Raw genomic sequence first — 18,317 nt, 5'->3', positions numbered from 1 at the left:
CTGGATACAAATTAAACAAAGACACTGGATGTGACAGAACAAATGGACATAACAAATCTACAGATTTCCCCAAAACAGAAGAGTATATGTTCTTCTTAGAACCTTCTCTAAAACTGCCCACATCTTCAGTCACGCAGCAAGTCTCCACAAATTAAAAGAAATTGAAACAACCTCCAGTATTCTATAGGCTAACACGTAGTGAACATGGATTACAACAGAAGAAATAGGAAGATTGCTACAAACTCAGGGTCCAAACTAAAATAAAGAAATCAAAAGTAATTCTAGCATTCAATAAAATTGAACAGCACATCTTATATATGGGACATAATGAAAACTGAGAAGAAACTTCACAGCACTAACTACATTAGAAATAAAAAAGTGAAGAGACTTCATGTCAGGAAATGAACTACATACCTGAATGCCATAGCACAAAAACAAGCAAATATACCCAATATGAAAGCACTGTAAGAAATAATCAAATTGGGGTCTAAAATAAATTAAATAGAAATAAAGACAGCATTGAACAGAATGAACAAAACAGAGTTGTTTCACTACAAAGATGGACAAACCCTTATGCAAACTAACTTTAAGACAGGGAGAGTAAGCACATAAATGTAATCATAAATTAAAAAATAAAAACCACATAACAACAGACACTGAGAAATTCCAAAGAATAACCCTGTCAAACTTTAGAAACATGTACACCATATAATTAGAAATTCTAATAGAAATAGAAAGTTACCAAATACCAGTTAGAAATTGAAATTCTGATATCAAAAATAATAATTTATGATGATATATAGCCTCTAAAAAAGCAGTTATTAAAATTGTCTAAAGCAGAAAACTCACAAGTCCAGATTGTCTTGGTGCAGAATAATACTAGATATTCAAGGAATACCTATTTACTAACACTCCTCAAATTAGTCCACAAGATATGAACAGACGGAATTTTGCCTAATTAGTTTTATAAAGCCAGAGACATACTGGGACCCAAACCACACAAGAAAGAATTATATACCATCTTCACTCATAAATGCAAACATTGTCAATAAAGTAATCTCAAACCAAATTTAAGAACAAGTCCAAAAGACCTCCATCAGGATCAAGTAAGCTTCATCCAGGAGATGCAGGGATCTTACAACATAAGAAAATATGTCAATTTAGTTCACAATACAAACAAACTGAAATTAAAGAAAAAGTAAATAGAAACTCATAAAATGTAAAATAATGCTTAAAAATTCAGTACTCCTTCCAGATGAATGTATTGAAAAGGATAAAGATACACTAGACATACATAAACATAATAAAGGGAAATGTACTCCTAGCCTATAACCAATAAGAAATTAAGTAGAGAGAAACAACTTACATACTCTGTGAAGTTCAAGAAAAAAGGAAAACAAAACAACAACAACAACAACAAAAACCATTATGCTCAATCCTTACACACCAAGAAAACGTTGACTAATTCTGGTTACATCCTGCTTTACATGTACTTTTTGCTCATTATAACTAGGAAGACCTTAATGCAGAGTATCAAACCTTACAAAAAAGAAAAAAAAGCCAAGCACTGACAAAAATGTATTTGTATACATTTATGCAAAAATATTTAAAATTTTTTCTTTTATCTTTGTTTTTTAAAATGAAGTTAAAAAAAGAAGAACTTCAAGCACTGTATTGAATCAAGTACTGTATTGAGTCAGAGTGGACAAGCTCTTGTCTTCTGTCTGGTTTTAGTGGAATTGCTTTGATTTTTTTCTCTCTCCCAAATGTTTAAATGTCAATACAATATCAATGCCTAAAATACTGTGCAATATTTATGCCTGAAAATAATTGTTAATGTTGATACTTTTATAAGAAATATATTCAATATAAATTAAAATATAAAACACATTTACACAAAAAATCATTCAGATTAAGAATTGTCAATTCACAATTCAATTACTATGCTATGAAAACAGCTCATGCATTTAGTTTGAGGCACAGATAGTGGCCATAAGATCACTGTGCAGAACTCTAGACTTTTCAGTGTGGTTTTAGTGAGGCATGAATTTGTAAAACATTAAAGTGTCAGTTGAGATCTCTTTGTCAAGAATTTTTTCTTTAGATATGTATCCCACTTTTGGTTAGATTATTTGATTTGCTGATGTCTACTTTCTTGAGTTCTTTCTTTATTCTGAAAATTAGTTCGCTTAGAGATGTGGGGTTAGTAAAAATCTTTTCCTATTCTGTATTATTTGAGTTTGTCCTTTTGACAGAGTCCTTTGCCTTACAGAACATTTTAGGTTCATGAAATACCATTTGTTAATTGTTAATCTTAGTCCCTGTGTGGCTGGTGTTCTGTTCAGTAAGTTTTCTATGCTAGTACATTCAAGGCTATTCTCCACTTTTTATTTCAACAGGTTTAGTATATTTGGTTTTATGTTGAAGCATTACATTTACTTGGACTTGAGTTTTGTCCAGAGAAGTAGATATGGATCTATTTGCATCCTTCTATATGTCCCATCCAGTTAGACAAGTATTTGTGGGAGATGTTTTGCAATGCATAATTTTGTTTTTGTTTTAAAATAAAATAAAATCAAGTGTCCATACGAGTATGGCTATGCCGTGGCTGATTGATATCCTTCAGAGGCTTGCCTTCTTCTGAAGAGAAACAGAGGAGGAGTAGATGGTGAAGGGTCAGTGGGGAGCAACGTGCTAAAGCAGAGGGGATGTGGGAGATAGGGACTGGGAAAAAAAGAGGGAGGGCATATTTCAGTCCGGCTGTAAAAGTAGAAAAAAACATAGATGCATGCAAGCAAGCAAGAAAGGCACATATACTGATATCACAAAAACTGCACAAATTATCAGCAATCCAGTTTCACCTTCCAAATGTATACAACAGAATGTAACTTTATATCATTCAAGAATTAAGGTATTTCCATTTACTTAGATACTGTCTTATATAAAAAAATATAAATGGATGGTTTTGAATTGTTTTGGAAGAGGTGATTTCTCTTATTGAGCCTCATTTTATTTGCCATTCATATTTGGTTTTTATGTTCAGTGTTTCAAACATAGATTTTATTATGAAGTACCAAAACTGTAACTTGGGACAGAGGATTGCTTTTGGTTTTTATATTAGTATTATACAATTAATTTATATAAAGTGTTGATAACTTGATTATTGACAAAAGTTACATGAGTATCAATAAATTGTGATGTTAGTCAAGTTAAAAAAAATAGTATCTAAAAGCTGTCCCTTAATATATGGTGATACTTTTTTCTTTGTAATTTCATGAAATTTTAAAGGCTATTTCTCCTTGTTGCCACCAGAGGGGGAAATAGGATCTAATTCATAGCTGATTGAGCAGCTGATGTTTGCAGCTGAAGATTTTGTAATAATAATAATAAAAAAATTCAGAATACCCAAGAAACAATTCACAGACTTATGAAGCTCAAAAAGAAGCAAGGCCAGAATGTGGACACCTCAGTCCCTCTTAAAGGGGAGAACAAAACACTCATCGGAGGAAATAAAGGAATAAATAGAGGAGCAGGCATTGGAGAAAAGATCATCCAGAGACTGCTTCACCTGGGAATTCACCCCATAAGTAGCCACTAAACCCCCACACAACTTCTGATGCCAAGTAGTGCCTACTGTCAGGAACCTGATATGGATTTCTCCTCAGAGCCTTTGCCACAGCCATACTGATATAGAGAAGGATACTTCCAGCTAACTATCAGACTGAACACAGGGACCCCAATGAACGAGCTAGAGAAAGGACTGAAAGAGCTGAAAGGATTCCCATGCAACCCCATGGGAAGAACACAATTATCAACTAACCAAACCCATCACAGCTCTCAGAGACTAAAATACTAACCAATGAGTTCTAATGGAGAGACCCATGGCTCTAGGTACATATGTCTCAGAGGACAGCATTCTCTGGCATCAATGGAAGGAGAGGCCTTTGGTCCAGTGAAGCTCATTTTTCTAGTTTAGGGGAATGCCAAGGTGCTGAGGTGGGAGAGGGAGGTTGGGAGAGAGAGCACCTTTATGGAGGAGGAGGGATGGGATTGTGGGAGAAGGAATAACATCTGAAATATAAATACAGAGACTATCCAATAAAAAGTTTTAAAATCTAATTACTACTGTTTGTTTACTGTAAAGTGAAAAGGATTCACAATCATAGCAATAAGCACAAGTACAGAATGTTTGGTCTTACCAAAGATATGTATATATAGATCTTAATTCATGAGACAGAAGGTATCCATAATTGTTTATGAGAATTGTATACATAGAGAAAGTACAGCAAAAGAAAAGAGTGACCTGGGCTTACTCCCACATTACACATGTGCATAGAATATTTCTATGAAAATTTTTGTTCATTAGGTAGTTGTTTAGGATGTATTCTAAGATTTATTTTTATGTTCTGGATACAAGTTCTTTACTGTTTTGTGATATGCATATATTTTATTTCACATTGTGATTTTTTTAAAACATTACTTTTGTGTAATGTGAATCTACTCCCAACTATCTCATTTGTATATGATCATCTGATTTTTCTTATTTTATCAAATTATTTTATTTATATTCCAAAAGTTGTCCACTTTTCCATCTTTCCTCCCAGAGTTTTTCACAACTCCCACTCACCTCTAAGAGATTGCCTCCCTTCCCCCCCCCCCCCCCCCGCACCAACCCACCCCTAACCCACCCTCACCAGCATCTCTCTTCCCTGGGGCATCAAGTTTCCACAGGATTAAGCGCATCCTCTCTCTCTGAGGCCATACAATGCTATACATGTGCCCAGGGCTCCTTGGTTTTTAGCTCAGTCTCTGGGGGCATTGAGATGTCAGGGTTAGTTGACACTGTTGTTCTTCCTATGGGGTTGATTCCTCTTTAGCTCCTTCTGTTTTTCCTCTGACTCTTTCATATTGCTCCCTAACTCCAATCTAATAGTTGGATAAAAGTATTTGTATTTGTCTCAGTCAGTTGCTGGTAGCATCTCTCAGAAGACAGCCATGCCAGGCTCCTGTCTGTACACATAATAAGGTCTCAGTAATAGTGTCAGGATTTGTTGCACTCACATGTGATGGATCACAAGTTGGACCTGTTACTTTGTGGCCTTTCTTTCACTTTCTGCTCCATTTTTTTTGTCTCTGTATTTCCTTAAGAAAGGAAGAATTCTGGATTAAAATTTTTGAAGATGGGTGGGTAGCCTATAATTTCCTAGGCTGTTGGGGGTCCACCTGTTGTGGGTACTGGGAACTAAACACTGGTCTTCTGTCAGAGCATCACATGATCTTAGCCACGGAGCTGGTTAAGATCCCCCTGCCTCCACCCCTCTAATATTTTTCTCCCTCCTTCTTCCCTCCCTTCACCCCCCCAAATTTGGGTGAAGGAACATCTTTCAGAGGTTGGTACTCTCCTTCTACCATGTTGTCATTGGATACAAACTCACGTTAAGTAACTTTACTCACTGAACCATTTCCCTGGCCTCAGATATAAATTTTTAATCAGTTATCAGTCTTGCATTTATGGAAACTGCTATTGGTCTCTTAAATATACTGTCTCTTCTTTCTGAGTGTACAACAGTGATTAAAGTAGTTATCTTTTTCTTAAAGATTTAGTAAGTCTTGTGGGTAGCGACAATGCTGGAGGGTTGGACATCACTAGCATCTGTGATAAGAATGACTCACAGTAATTAATAGCATTGAGTCTCCCTCACAAATGATTTCTCAACCTGTGGGGCCCTGAGCTATTTGAACAAAAAAAAAAAAAAAAAAAAAAAAAAAAACAGTATTTCCTTCAGATATCTAGGGTACATTCCTAAGTGCCAATAAACAAAATGTGAGGGAACTGATAATGGAAAATATTTCAAACAGAAAGGGAAGTACTACTTTTAAGATCTCATAAAATTCAAGGAAGTCCTGTATGATGCAGTGGATACAAGGAAAAACAAAATCGCTGACGTTCAGGAAAAGGTAGAAAATGGTTATCAATTTAGATTCATGGTGGCTTCCTTTTGAAAGTTTTTTTTTCCAGAGAAGACCTTGTATCGAAAAAAAAATCACTTTATACGTATGATCTGTGGATAATGGAGAACAGGCAACATCTGGTAGAAGTTGGTTCAAAACTTATTATATAATGACGTTTTAAATAAAAGTAAGTTAAATTCAGATTCTGAGTGATTCTTTGAGCTTTTTAGCAGAGTGCATCCTAGTCTCATTTATGAGTTCTTTGGGGGGGTAGAGAGCAAAGCTCCTCTACAAGGTTGTTACTGGCCTTCTGGATGTGCAAAGTCAGTAAGGTAGATCATGTTGTATTCAGGAACATTAAGAGCCATCTCTTGCTTTAAGGTGGATGAAGTGTTATGAAGTTTTATGGTGGCTGAGAGGGATTATCATGGCTGTTATGTAGAGGCCTGATGAAGGGGCAGAACTATGAAAGTAGACAATACAGATAACAGGCTGCCACAGTGATGAGTGTGGGAAGTAAGGAAAATCCATGTCAAGACAAGATGGCAACACTGCGGTAATCCGAAAGCCATATCTAGGAGGACGAACATTTCTGGGTTTTTAGGATGCACAGGTGATTCTGTATTTCAGGGGGTTACATGACAGCCAATGAAAAGGTAGAAAGACTTTGTGGATGCTTCTCCAAATCAGAAAACAAATAAATGCCATGAGCTGCATGTGCAATGGAGTAAGTATTGTTTGGAAACCTGAGAACTTTGTATCTGGAAAGCAAAAGTTTCTTTGATCACAGTCTTGAATTCTAACTTGTATTTGCTAAAATAGGTGGATGATGTATGGCCTTGGCAAATAACTAGTAATTTTCTATATTTCTTCAAGGAACAATGATTTAGCATAAACTTACTGCAGAATACAGAAGCTAATTCAGATTAATTTTGACATAAACTTGCTTGTAGCTTGACACCGTCTACATAATTATTAATTCTTTCTCAACACAAGAAAGCTTAACTTAGACTAGAGTTTATTTAACTAATACATTAAAAGCAGAAAAATAAATTATTTTGGTGATTTCTCTTCACTAGAAGTCATAGTTTAACACAGTGGTTGCTATGAAGTCGTCGGGCAGTCACAATGCTCTAGCATCTGGTTTTAAATATTTGAATATAAACTCTTTAGACTGTAATCTCAGGTTTTCATTTCTCTAAACAGAATGACTTAGGGGAAAATGAAGTTTGTTTTCTGAGGAAGCCTAAGGTCTTTTAGCAACAACTTTCTATACCATTTTTTCTGTTGTTTCTTGTTGGAAGGTGGAAAATACTAGGTGTCCTCTGGATTCATTGTCATCTCTTCTTGTGAGAATCTAACTATTCACCTATCCTACAAATTATTTCTGTTCAATATATTCCACATTCAATGATTACTTTTGTAAGTTTTTTGTTGGTTTAACGTTATTAAGGACTTAATCACTTGAGTTGATTTCAGTGTAAATTGTAGTAACCTTTATTATAACCTTATTCATATCTGCTGTTCTATGTGACAATTTTGTTCTATGTCAACTTAATTAATAGAAATGTATACTTGTCTAATATTCTTACCTTTGAATTATAGGGAAATTCAAGAGCTCAGCAGCTATTGTTTGTGTTTTATGCCCACTATGTTCCATTTAAGTATTCAAAGGTGTTTTATTGTCCTTCATTGTATATCTAAAACCTTCGACAGCATTTATCTACATTTTATTACCTTTGAAAAGTTGGATTTTGATTTTACCCCACTTTTGTTGCACAGTGTTTTCACATGACTTGGCTACTTGTTTTCTGCTTCCTGCTTTCACAGTGTTAGAAGTTCCACTCTTCTGTAGAATATTTGAGTAATTTAGTTTTGCATGCATAATGAAAAAGTCTTTTGTGACTTTTCATATACATGATATGGTCTAACAGAGGTTTCCCTTTATTAACTATGATGTCAACTATGTAACAGGAAAGTTTTTGTGTTATTTTTGGTTTTGTTTTTTTACCATAGATTATGTAAGAACTCACTGTGCCTGAGGTATAGCTTCCAAGATACATGATGCTATCTTCCAAATTTTAATGTTTGGAAAAATTAGTACTCACACATAAACAAAACAGACTTATAGAAAACTGTTGAAATGACTATAAAAATTGTAAATTTCCTTAGATCCATGTCTAAGTCACAGCACTCCTGTTCTTAGTCATGACGCTGCTTAATTTTAATTTTGCCAAACATTAAAGATTGAATTACTCACTTTCAGTATCCTTTTATCATCTAATCTTTAGTAAAGTTTGCATTCACAGTGAATTCTTCATATGTGTGCAGTTAGATGAATGGTATATTAGGGGCCAATTGCCATATAAAGTTTGCACTGTAATGGTAGGCTACACTTTTACCACTTTGTTTTAAGTAGCAGTGCAACAGTACCAAGGGCAGTAATCCTTGGATAAAGCTTAGGTTGAACACAGAGAATTGTTTTAACTTAATGACCACGTAAGAGGGGGAAAATGTTAGCTACAGACATAAGTAAAATTATAGGTAAGGTCATGTGGGAAAAAAGTGCAACCACCTGATTATATGGGTGTGAACCATTACAGGAGAGTCAATGTCTCAGAAACATCATGCAACAGCTAGTTGGTCAGTAGGTGGCAGAAAAGCTCTATCATTGCTGCTGGCCTACCCTGCCCTCTGCTTTTCAGGGAGAACAGGGGGTGGCAAGAAGAAAGCCCCTCTTCTTGCCCAAAAGCTTTGATCTTAAACCAGACTATTCACGTGTACTACATTCATATGCACATGAATTTATTGACTGGAACAGCCAGGCTAGTCAGCCCTTTGCGAAGTTCCTCTCCTTAGTTTCCTGTAACTAAAGGCTGGTTGTAGATAGTTAGCCACTTTCTTTGAGGAGTTTCTCATAGGACTGCACATCTCAACAATATGCCCTTTAGTTGCCCACCACCCACCCACCCCCAAAACTGGCCAACTATAATCTGCAGAATCCTTAATGCCTTAAACCGTAGATTTTTTTTTCCTGGCCGCATCATGACATTTTATGGGGAACGGGTTTCCGTCCTGGTATCCATGCAGTATGCTGATGGCTTCCACATCTAAGCTATGAATATCTTCCACGGGACACACAAGGATTTCTTTGGTGTTTTTATTGTATGGCTACTAAATCTGTATTTTTACGGTCCCGCGGTAAAGTGTCTTCCTTTTCCAAATACCCTTGAAGAGATGTCCTGCTTGGAGCTATAATTTTACTATCATTCCATCATACGAGTACTTTAATTAACTTGTTTGTGTCTTATAGACTGACCCACAAGCTAGATACAAGTTATTGTAATAATTAACCCAGAGGAGACATGAAACCCTCTCTTCGTTTGGTCTTTTTAATTTGTGTAGTTTTACCTTCCCTTTAAGGAGATCTCTGGCTTCACCCCCCCACCATCATTGCCTCTCTTTTAGGATGGAGTAATATTTTGGGAAACTGTCAGCTTCCACGGGTTTTACTATCATTGATAGTAATCCTGGTGTTGGTGTTTGTGCACAGAACACGTAGAAGTGTGGCTCCCACCACCCAGGTTCGAAATTAGAATAAAGACAAACACTTTATGTTATGCTGAAAGTATATTTATATAGATCTTCACTTTTCTCCAGACAGTATTTTACTGACGAGTCATATTAACATCCAAGAAAATTCTGATTTTACATAAACAAAATGAGACAAATAGACTGTCATTTCATTTCACAAAGGTGGCACAACTCTGATACTCTAACATAACAGTTAGGACACCAAACAGGGAACCACAGGTCTCATTTAAAAAATACAGATGCCAAAATACCAAACAATACGGCAGCCAGTTGAAATCGACAACTCACAAAACTGTACAAAAGCTTTGGCAAATATAAAAACAGGCTGTAAAACTCACACACACACAGAACAATACTGGAAAACACCAGAAAGCACAGTGTCCCCCCACCCCCCATTGTCCTTTGCCTTTGGCTTTGGCCCCACAGGTACAAAGTCTTCTTAGTAACACCGATTAGTGAGGATGGGGGCTGCTGGTGGGGTCGTGGGAATCATCATCGCTGTCATGGGACTCGTCGTCGTTTGCGTCCTTGTATTCTAATTCTGCCAATGAGTCAAGGTACTGGCATGACCAGATCTGGGGCTGATTCTCGTAGAGTGCGGCCAAAAATCTCAAGATATGCACTCTGTTGGTCTCGAGGAATGCCCGGGGTCCCCAGAGAAGCTCATATTCTGCAGGCTCAGTGAACGGGATTTGCCTGTACTCTAGGTACCTGTGTCTCACAAACACACTGGTGATGAGCTTCTTTGTGATTCTGAAGAGACCACTCTTCTCCTGGACATCCAGTCCCAACTGGAACAGAAAACTAAAGAGCAGATTCTCCCTGATACAGTAGCCTTTCATAAAGATGAGGCTCAAGACCACCATCAGGAGGCTGAACTTCGGCCTCTCCAAATAGGATGCCAGCAAATTACACTGGGGGTACGCCATCTTGTTGACGATGATGTAAGTGTGGGTTTTGGTGTCAACTTCTTTCAGCTGACAACCAAAGGTGCACTCCAGCTTAGTGTTGGCACGACTGATGATGTCCAAGCTGTCGTCTTTATATTCTCGAATGACAGCGCTTACCATCTCTGAGAGCTGGACAGGCACCTTGGCTTGGTCTTTGACCAAGAGAAACTGCACCAAAGCATTTGCTCTGTCATCTAAGGGAGATGATGGCTGACTCTCTCTATCGGGGTCCTCCTGAGCTGCACTGGATCCCCGAGAGACATTTGGGACATCAGAAGCCAGCCATGTCTGAGACCCACCCGAGCCACCACAGAATCCCTGGTCCCGTGAAGTACTAGGGCCCTCCAAGCTCCTTGGCATCCTAGAGGTATTGGGGTACCCCCAGTCATTCAGGCCCTGTGGAGTGTAAAGGGATTCCCGGTCCCCCAGGAGCTTCATAGCCCTCTGAATCTCCCAGTTACTCTGGGATCGGGCGCCCCGCCAATCACGTGAGGACATCCTGTGGCCACCGTTGTCTTCTTTGGGTTCCAGATGCTTCTTCTTCCTGGTGGCTTTGCCCGGGCGTCTTGGTGGCTCTGAAGACTTGGAGGCCTCTGCAGCAGTGGCACTTGCCTGGGGGGCAGCCGCTGTCACCATCAGGATGGCTGGCACCGCCTTACACGCCGACGAGGCATTCCCATCAGGATATGGAACCCAGGGAACTGCAGGCAGGGCTTCTACACAGGCATAAGGGTCCTGTAGAGCAAATGGCAGTGACTTTGGGCTCTCTGAGGTGGCAGATGGGCCTGTAAAGGCATTAGAAGAGGCAGGCTGGAAATGAGAGGTAGATGGAAAGACCCTTGTGGTGGCAGGAAATGTCTCTGATGAAGCGGGCACGTTCTTCCAGGCAGTTGGCACGTATGCCCTAGAAGCTGACGCTCCTCTTGGAGCACAGATGGTGGCACCAATGATCATGCGCTCTTTTGGAGGACCCCTTTTGTCCTTTGCAGGCGCCCTGCGCTCCCTAGGAGGGCCCCGAGGCTCTAGAGAAGAGGGGCCAGGTTCTCCTGACGGAGTCATACGTGACCTAGAGGAGCCCCGGGGAAAATTTGTCAGTGTGGCAGAGGCTCGAGGATGGGCCTGCAAATTAGGGAGTGGGCCTTGCCAAGAGGGCTGCATTTGCACTGAAGGCAGTTCTGCCTGCAGGCCTGTGACTTGGGCCTGGTGGGTAGGCAGCTGAGTTTGCAGTGCCTTAGGGGAGACTGGAGCTCCCTGATAGGGGTGCTGCTGCTCCACATGGGTGATCTGAGTGGCCTGCTCCGGGGCCTCCTGGGCCTCCTGGGCATCCTGGGCTTCCTGGACCTCCTGGGCAGGCACAGGCTGCCAGAAGTGAGTAGGTACCTTGGGTGCCTGCCAGCCCATTGCCTGGGCTTGCTGTACCTCCTGCAACTCCAATGGCACTGGGACCTCCTGAGGTACTGGGAGCTCCTGAGGCACTGGGAGCTCCTGAGGCACTGGGGCCTCCTGAGGCACTGGGACCTCCTGTGGTACTGGGACCTCCTCTGGTACTGGGACCTCCTCTGGTACTGGGACCTCCTCTGGTACTGGGACCTCCTCTGGTACTGGGAGCTCCTGAGGAACTGGGACCTCCTGTGGTACCGGGGGCTGACCTTTGGGGGCCTGCCAGATGATGGATGGGCAATGGACAGCCCGGGGAGCAGATTGAGCAGCAGCCTGGGGTACAATTGGGATAGAGAGATGGGTTGGCAGTACTGTCTGGGGCACCTGAGGGCCTGACTGTGGCACCAAGTGTATCTGAGCAACTGGTGGTGCTGTAGGCACCTGGGCTGTTCCTGGCACCCTCGGTAGCAGTAGACGAGCCTGTGGAGCCTGGCGCAGTGGCGGCGGAGGTGGCAGGACTTGCCACAGCTGATGCTGGCCTCCGATCCCGTGCTGAGCTGGTCTGATAGGCGGTGGGGCCTGTCGGATCAGTGGTGGTGCTTGCCTTATCACAGGCGGGACCTGACGGATCACAGGAGGCATCTGGCGAAGCACAGGAGGTGGTCCAGGTCGAATGGGTTGGGGACCAGGGCGAATGGGTGGGGGCCCTTGGCGCACAGGTGGAGCGGCCTGCCAGGCTATAGTGGGGGCCTGCCAGGACACCTGTGTAGCCTGCCAGGTCAAAGGCGTAGCCGGCCACCCCTGGGGAGTCACCTGCCAGTTGGGTGTGGTGGCTTGCCAGCCTTGGGGTGTGGCCAGCTGTACCTGGGGGGCTTGTGGTACAGAGGGAACCTGTGGAGGAGCCCTTATCACTTGAGATTGGATTTGTAAGATCAAAGGCTGACCCTGGGGGGCCCAAGTAGCCAGAGGCTGCCCAGGGGGCAGCACTGTCTGTGCCATTGGTGCTCCTGATACTGGAGTCTGAATGATTGGACCTCTGGCACCTGGAGGATGGATCATCACGACACCAGGACCTGGAGGTTTGGCCATCTGAGTGATCGAAGGCTGGGTCATCAAGGCAGCCTGTGGAGGAGGCTGGACCATCGGAGCTCCTGGAGCAGACGGCTGGACCATCAGGACTCCCGGTGTCAGCTGCTGGGCCATCAGGACTCCTGGCGTTGTCTGCTGGGCTATCGGTGTCCCCGCAATGGGACCATGCGACATTGGAGTTCCATGTGGCCCCCCATGAACCATCGAGGTTCCGGGAGGGAGAGAATGGACCAACGGGTTCCCAGGTGGAGGATGGGTCATAGGGTTCCCAGGAGGAGGAGGATGAGTCATCGGGGTCCCAGGAGGAGGTGGGTGGGTCATTGGGGTCCCTGGAGGAGGAGGGGGAGGAGGAGGTGGGGGAGGAGGAGGAGGGTGCGCCATCTGGGTCCCAGGAGGGTGTGTCATCGGGGTTCCTGGAGGAGGAGGATGAGCCAAAGGAGCCCCCGGGACAGAAGGATGTAGCATCAGGACTCCAGGAGTTGAAGACTGGGCCATCTGGGCTCCGGGAGGGGGCTGATGGACCATCAAGACTCCAGGAGTTGGAGGCTTGGCCATCGCCCCCCCAAGCTGCGGAGCCTGGACCATTGGGGCCCCTAGAGTAGGAGGCTGGGCCAGCTGAGCCACTTGGGCAGGCAGCTGGCCCTCCGAAGCCTCCCATGAAGGCTGAGGAGCCTGCCAAGTAGCCAGGGGAGCCTGCAAGTCCACTGGAGGTGGATCCCAAGGGACAGGAGGAGCCCGGGAGGAAGCAGGCGGGGCCCGCATCAGAACCGTAGGGCGGCTATGGACTGCAGGCACTGGGGATTCCGGAGGGCTGGAATCCCCCAGATTCGTACTTAGCTGCGACATGTCCCTTGCTTGACTGGCGGCGGCCCGTCTCCGGTTGCTGCGCTTTTTCTTCCAGTGCTGAGCATGTCGACGTGGCTGTCCAGGGTCCCCCTCCAGCTTGAACGCCGAATAGGAAGCGGGTGCCGACTGGCTTGTTCCACTGCTCTCAGCGAGTGCTGCGGTTCTCTCCGCAGCTCTCAGCGAGGGCACTGCCGGTCTCTCTCCGCAGCTCTCGGCGAGCACTACCTGGCTGGCACCGCAACACTCAGAGAGCGCTGCCTGGCTTGTCACCTCAGCCAAGTGCTACTGCCTGGCTCACTCTGACAAGCAGCCCAGAGCTCTCAGCTAACAGCTCGCAGCGCAGCTCAGAGTGTCGGGCTGGCTCTGCAGCTCTCCGCAGTAAGAAGGAGGGGGGAGGGGGCTCAATCCCGCCCCTTCCCCGCCCCCGACCACCACAAGTGGATTGCTCAGAGGGGCGTCTACCAAAGTCCTGATTGACTCAAGATCCCTTCTCATGCTCTATAGATCCTCAACTCAGCTAGTTCATACTCTTGAAGCGCGAGTTTATACAGGCAAGCGACAGGAACAAATTTACGGTTCAAAAAAATTATTCTGCTGCATTATGAAGTGGGGACAAACCACTAGCAACATGGAACATGTCCAAAGGTGGGGGTGGTGGTGTGGTCTGAGCTCAGAAATGAAGCACATTGACGTAAGAGGGACTAAGGAGCTATTCGAGACTGCGATTACAATTTAACGAAGGTGTAGAAAAAAAAGGGGGGGGGGCTGTATTCGGGTATCTGTCTCCGGTGTGTAAATTTCCTGCAGTAGTTTATTCTCTTAGGGAACTTAATGGCCGGGAGCACAGGGTAAGGGGGATTGATGAATACTTGCTAGGATAAGGGTCGGTCAACCCAGGGATAACCTAGGTGGTCGATTCTAACTGTATTCATTAAGAGGACCCGAGAATCAAGTTTGCCCATTCTTTTTCAAAACATAGCAGCAATAGTGAACACACGTGTTTAAAAGCGCGTTCAAAGGGGGGAAAAACTAAACTCATCTTAAAGAATACTGACTACATTGTAGAGTCGGGCAGAGATAAGACGGGCTAATTAGAGAGGAAAGAAAAGAAATCTTGGGAGTAAACTAACAGAAATTTACGGAGGCAGCAGTTTTAACGCGGGAAAATCCAGTTCTGAAGTGGGTGAGATGAGCCAACAAAGTGTAAAAGCCATCCTAAAAGCCAAAAAAAATGGAGCAATGTGCTGGAAATTAACAAACAGGATAGGAATCCGTCTATATATTTCTAGAAAAATAGAGAGTACAAGAAAAGTTTTCCAGAAAATTAGCTCAACAATAGACCTATGTCGTTTTAATGGATAAAGAATGAACCACCAAAATTACTGCGTATTGGTATTCTTCTTTTTCCCCAAAATTAAGTGCCAACCTCAGTTTAGTTGGCGATTTCCTGGGTATATAGATGGCCTTCAACATTCTGCTTCCTTTAGGGGTGGTTTGCAGATTAGGGCAGCAGTCCGATGCGAGGGAAGAAACCACAAGGGGGCAGAAGAGAATGAGAAAGGCTGTACCCCGTTCCGAAGATACTCTCAGCAAATGTTCGTAAATATTTTCTGTTTATTTTTAAACTGGTGGGCCATAAAGAAGAAATGTGCCCCAGGCCGACTGTTTGTTAAATCATTAGAGAAGAATTTGGGGCTCATATTTTAGGGACTCTCTGACCATTGAAAGCATGTTACAGCAGCAATTCATGACACTCTATCACTTTTGTGTACATGCAAAACCCAGGGTGCCGTTAAAACAGAAATGGCCTCTGTAGAATGAACACTGCAAGGGTCTCATGATTTTCAGTCTCATTCCTCACCTCAGGTTCATAGCTGCCATCTGTACAGGAATCGTGACATAGGGGGATAGAACCCTTTGATAAGAACCAAGGATAAACACATTACTCGTTTGCTCTCTATTATGAGATCTGCCACATGGCCATTTCTAACTGTGGGTGGCTTGATGAAAACTGGTTCATTTCCCTCATATGCTAACTCACATAAATAAACACATCAGATTAAGTTTTCCCACTACCCATTTGTTTTCTAGAATGGTGACAGACTTGGAATGCAGTCGGCCAAGGTGTAAGTCACTCGCATGGCAAACTGAGTTCAGTAGGTTATGGTTATTCTCTCTGACTTCCACATCAATGCCATAGCACACCAACTCCTACTAAACCTGCTTTATAAAAAAAGCATCTAATTATGTCAACAGACAACATACCAGCCACAAAGAAATGATTAGGAAGGAAGGATTTAAGGCAACAAAGAGAAACGTGTAGCTATAATTAGAAGCAGATAATATATATCTCATAGCCTGTACAGTGGCCACTCCTTGGTGACATATGTCAACAAGAGAAAAACGTGAGCATGGAATATTTGGTGGTGGTAGAGGGGCTGGTAAAGATGAATACTTCCCCAAAATGCAAATCTATAGATGCTGTTCAATTAGTGCTCTTTGGCTCAAATTACATGTACTGTTCAAGAAACATATGATTCCCTCTGGAAACTGACCATATCAAAGCACAAAAATTCAAGTCTCTTGACTAGAGAGACATATGAATGGCGAATATGAGTTCTCTCTCTTTTTTTCTTTGTGAAAGCTTTTAACTTCAATAGTCCCCCCACTAGCATCTTCTGCAAGTCTAGTCTTTTTCCTCAATAACTGTGATCCAAGCATTCATATTCCTCAAGAAGACCTTGAAAATTCAAGAAAAATTTCAGAACACACAACAGAAATGAATATGAAGCATTCATGAAATTTTTGCATCTCTCTGTTCTTTCGGTTACACAAGTCAGTGTACAAAAGATGTGATAAAATATTTGAAAATGGAAGAAGATTTATCCTTGCTTTGTAGGCACAGCGTTTGATTTAAAAGCTTTTAGCAGCTTTGCTTTGGCACACAGTACTTAACACTGAGAACATAGACCAGTCAGTAAGGGGCTGTGGATGGAATCTGTGAGATCCCAAAACCAAAGCTTACTCACTATGTCTCCCATGTAGCTGGTGGAGTTTGTATAGATTCTCTGAAGCAAGGGAAGTAATGTGTGGTTTTCACAACTCACACGTCACTTACTTATGAAACACCTTTTCATCAAACATTCAGTAGATACCTAGAAATGTGCTATGTATACAACTACATACCAGAACCTCAATGCAAGATTTTATTGTTCATTCCATACAGATAATAATGTGATGATTCTAGTGTTACTGTGGAAAAACATCTTGGTCATAGTTGGCAGAAATAAGAAGTATTTAAACTTCTTGGGACATAAGTAGTGAATAACTGTCATGATTGATGCACCAGTGAAATAAAACAACAACAACAACAAAACCAAGAAAACCTCTTAATCACTCTTCAAATAGACAGACTGTATAAAAAATGAACAAAACACTCAAGATAACAGACATAAAAATAGTTGAAAGAAAATTAATAAGGTCTTCATTACAATAGGAAAATTACTATTTACCGAATGATTGTTATTTGATAAAATATTGCTCTCAGATCTCAATATCTACTATAGTTTGTTGCTTAAAGTAAATCTTCTAAGTATTTGTTTACAAATACTGTAGGATCAAAATGTTAATTTACTTGCTTAAGATTCAGCAATAGATAGCAGAATGCAGATTTTTTAATATAGTATGTTTATTATAGCCAAAGGCAGCAGTCTTAGTCACTGAAGCAGAGAAGCACAAACCCTAAAATATTTTCATGTAATTAACATAAAATTACATGCACAGATTTAAAATAATTTTAATTAGTTCTTTCTTTATCATCTAATATTTAAAGGATATTTTCATCATTAAAGAAACTTTTTATTTGCCACTGTAGTCATTTTCTATATTCAAAAGCAAATTTTTCTTCTGCTTTTTGCTCAATTTACTTAGCCACTAAACCAGTTTTCATTTTTGTAAAAGCCACCAGTACGTGTTTGCTGTTTATTTTTAAGATTTTGTTGTTTGGTGAACTCTTTAAAGATGTAGTCATTTTGTTCCTATTAGAAATCTGTTTGCTAAGCCCAAAATTGATAGGCTTGTATTTGCTACTCCAAAATTCATTTAACTATTGTCTATTAGCATCTGGGATAGTCATAACTCAGTGTTATTAGTAAATTCCTTTCCTTGTCCTTGATAACATATGCTTTCATTTATTTTAGCTAAATCACTAGGAGTGAGGAGTGAGGTCAAATGTCTGCATTTGTTTTTAAGCTTTTGAAGCAGTCCACACAATTATGTTAGGAAATTTTATACTCCCAGAATATAAGGAGATTCCAGATGCTCACACCACTGCCACGTTTTGTAAGTTCAACTTTATAAGTTCCTTCTTTTTTAATGATGGTGTTGCAGTGAAGGTAGAAAAGCGTTTGTGAAATTCTCTACTCAGATTGGGAAATATGAGTAACCCGTTCTTTTCAAATTGATACTGAAGGACATCTTCTTTGTCATAATAATTATAGATATGTA

The 18,317-nt window shown here is 41.7% G+C and overlaps 1 protein-coding gene across 1 annotated transcript; it reads right to left on the bottom strand.

Moving 5' to 3' along the window:
* Positions 1 to 9,998: 9,998 nt before the first annotated feature.
* Positions 9,999 to 13,811, bottom strand: MAGEL2 (MAGE family member L2; the record flags this gene model as incomplete). The annotated part of the gene is made up of 1 exon (XM_080913960.1): positions 9,999 to 13,811. One exon carries the CDS (start codon positions 13,809 to 13,811, stop codon positions 9,999 to 10,001), a length of 3,813 nt encoding a protein of 1,270 aa, XP_080770086.1.
* Between the last annotated feature and the right edge of the window lie 4,506 nt (positions 13,812 to 18,317).

Source organism: Micromys minutus (genome assembly GCF_963924665.1).
Source record: "Micromys minutus genome assembly, chromosome: 3".
NCBI classification, from domain to species: domain Eukaryota; kingdom Metazoa; phylum Chordata; class Mammalia; order Rodentia; family Muridae; genus Micromys; species Micromys minutus.
The sequence above is the reverse complement of the archived record's forward strand: the minus strand, read 5'-3'. Positions and strand labels throughout refer to the sequence as shown.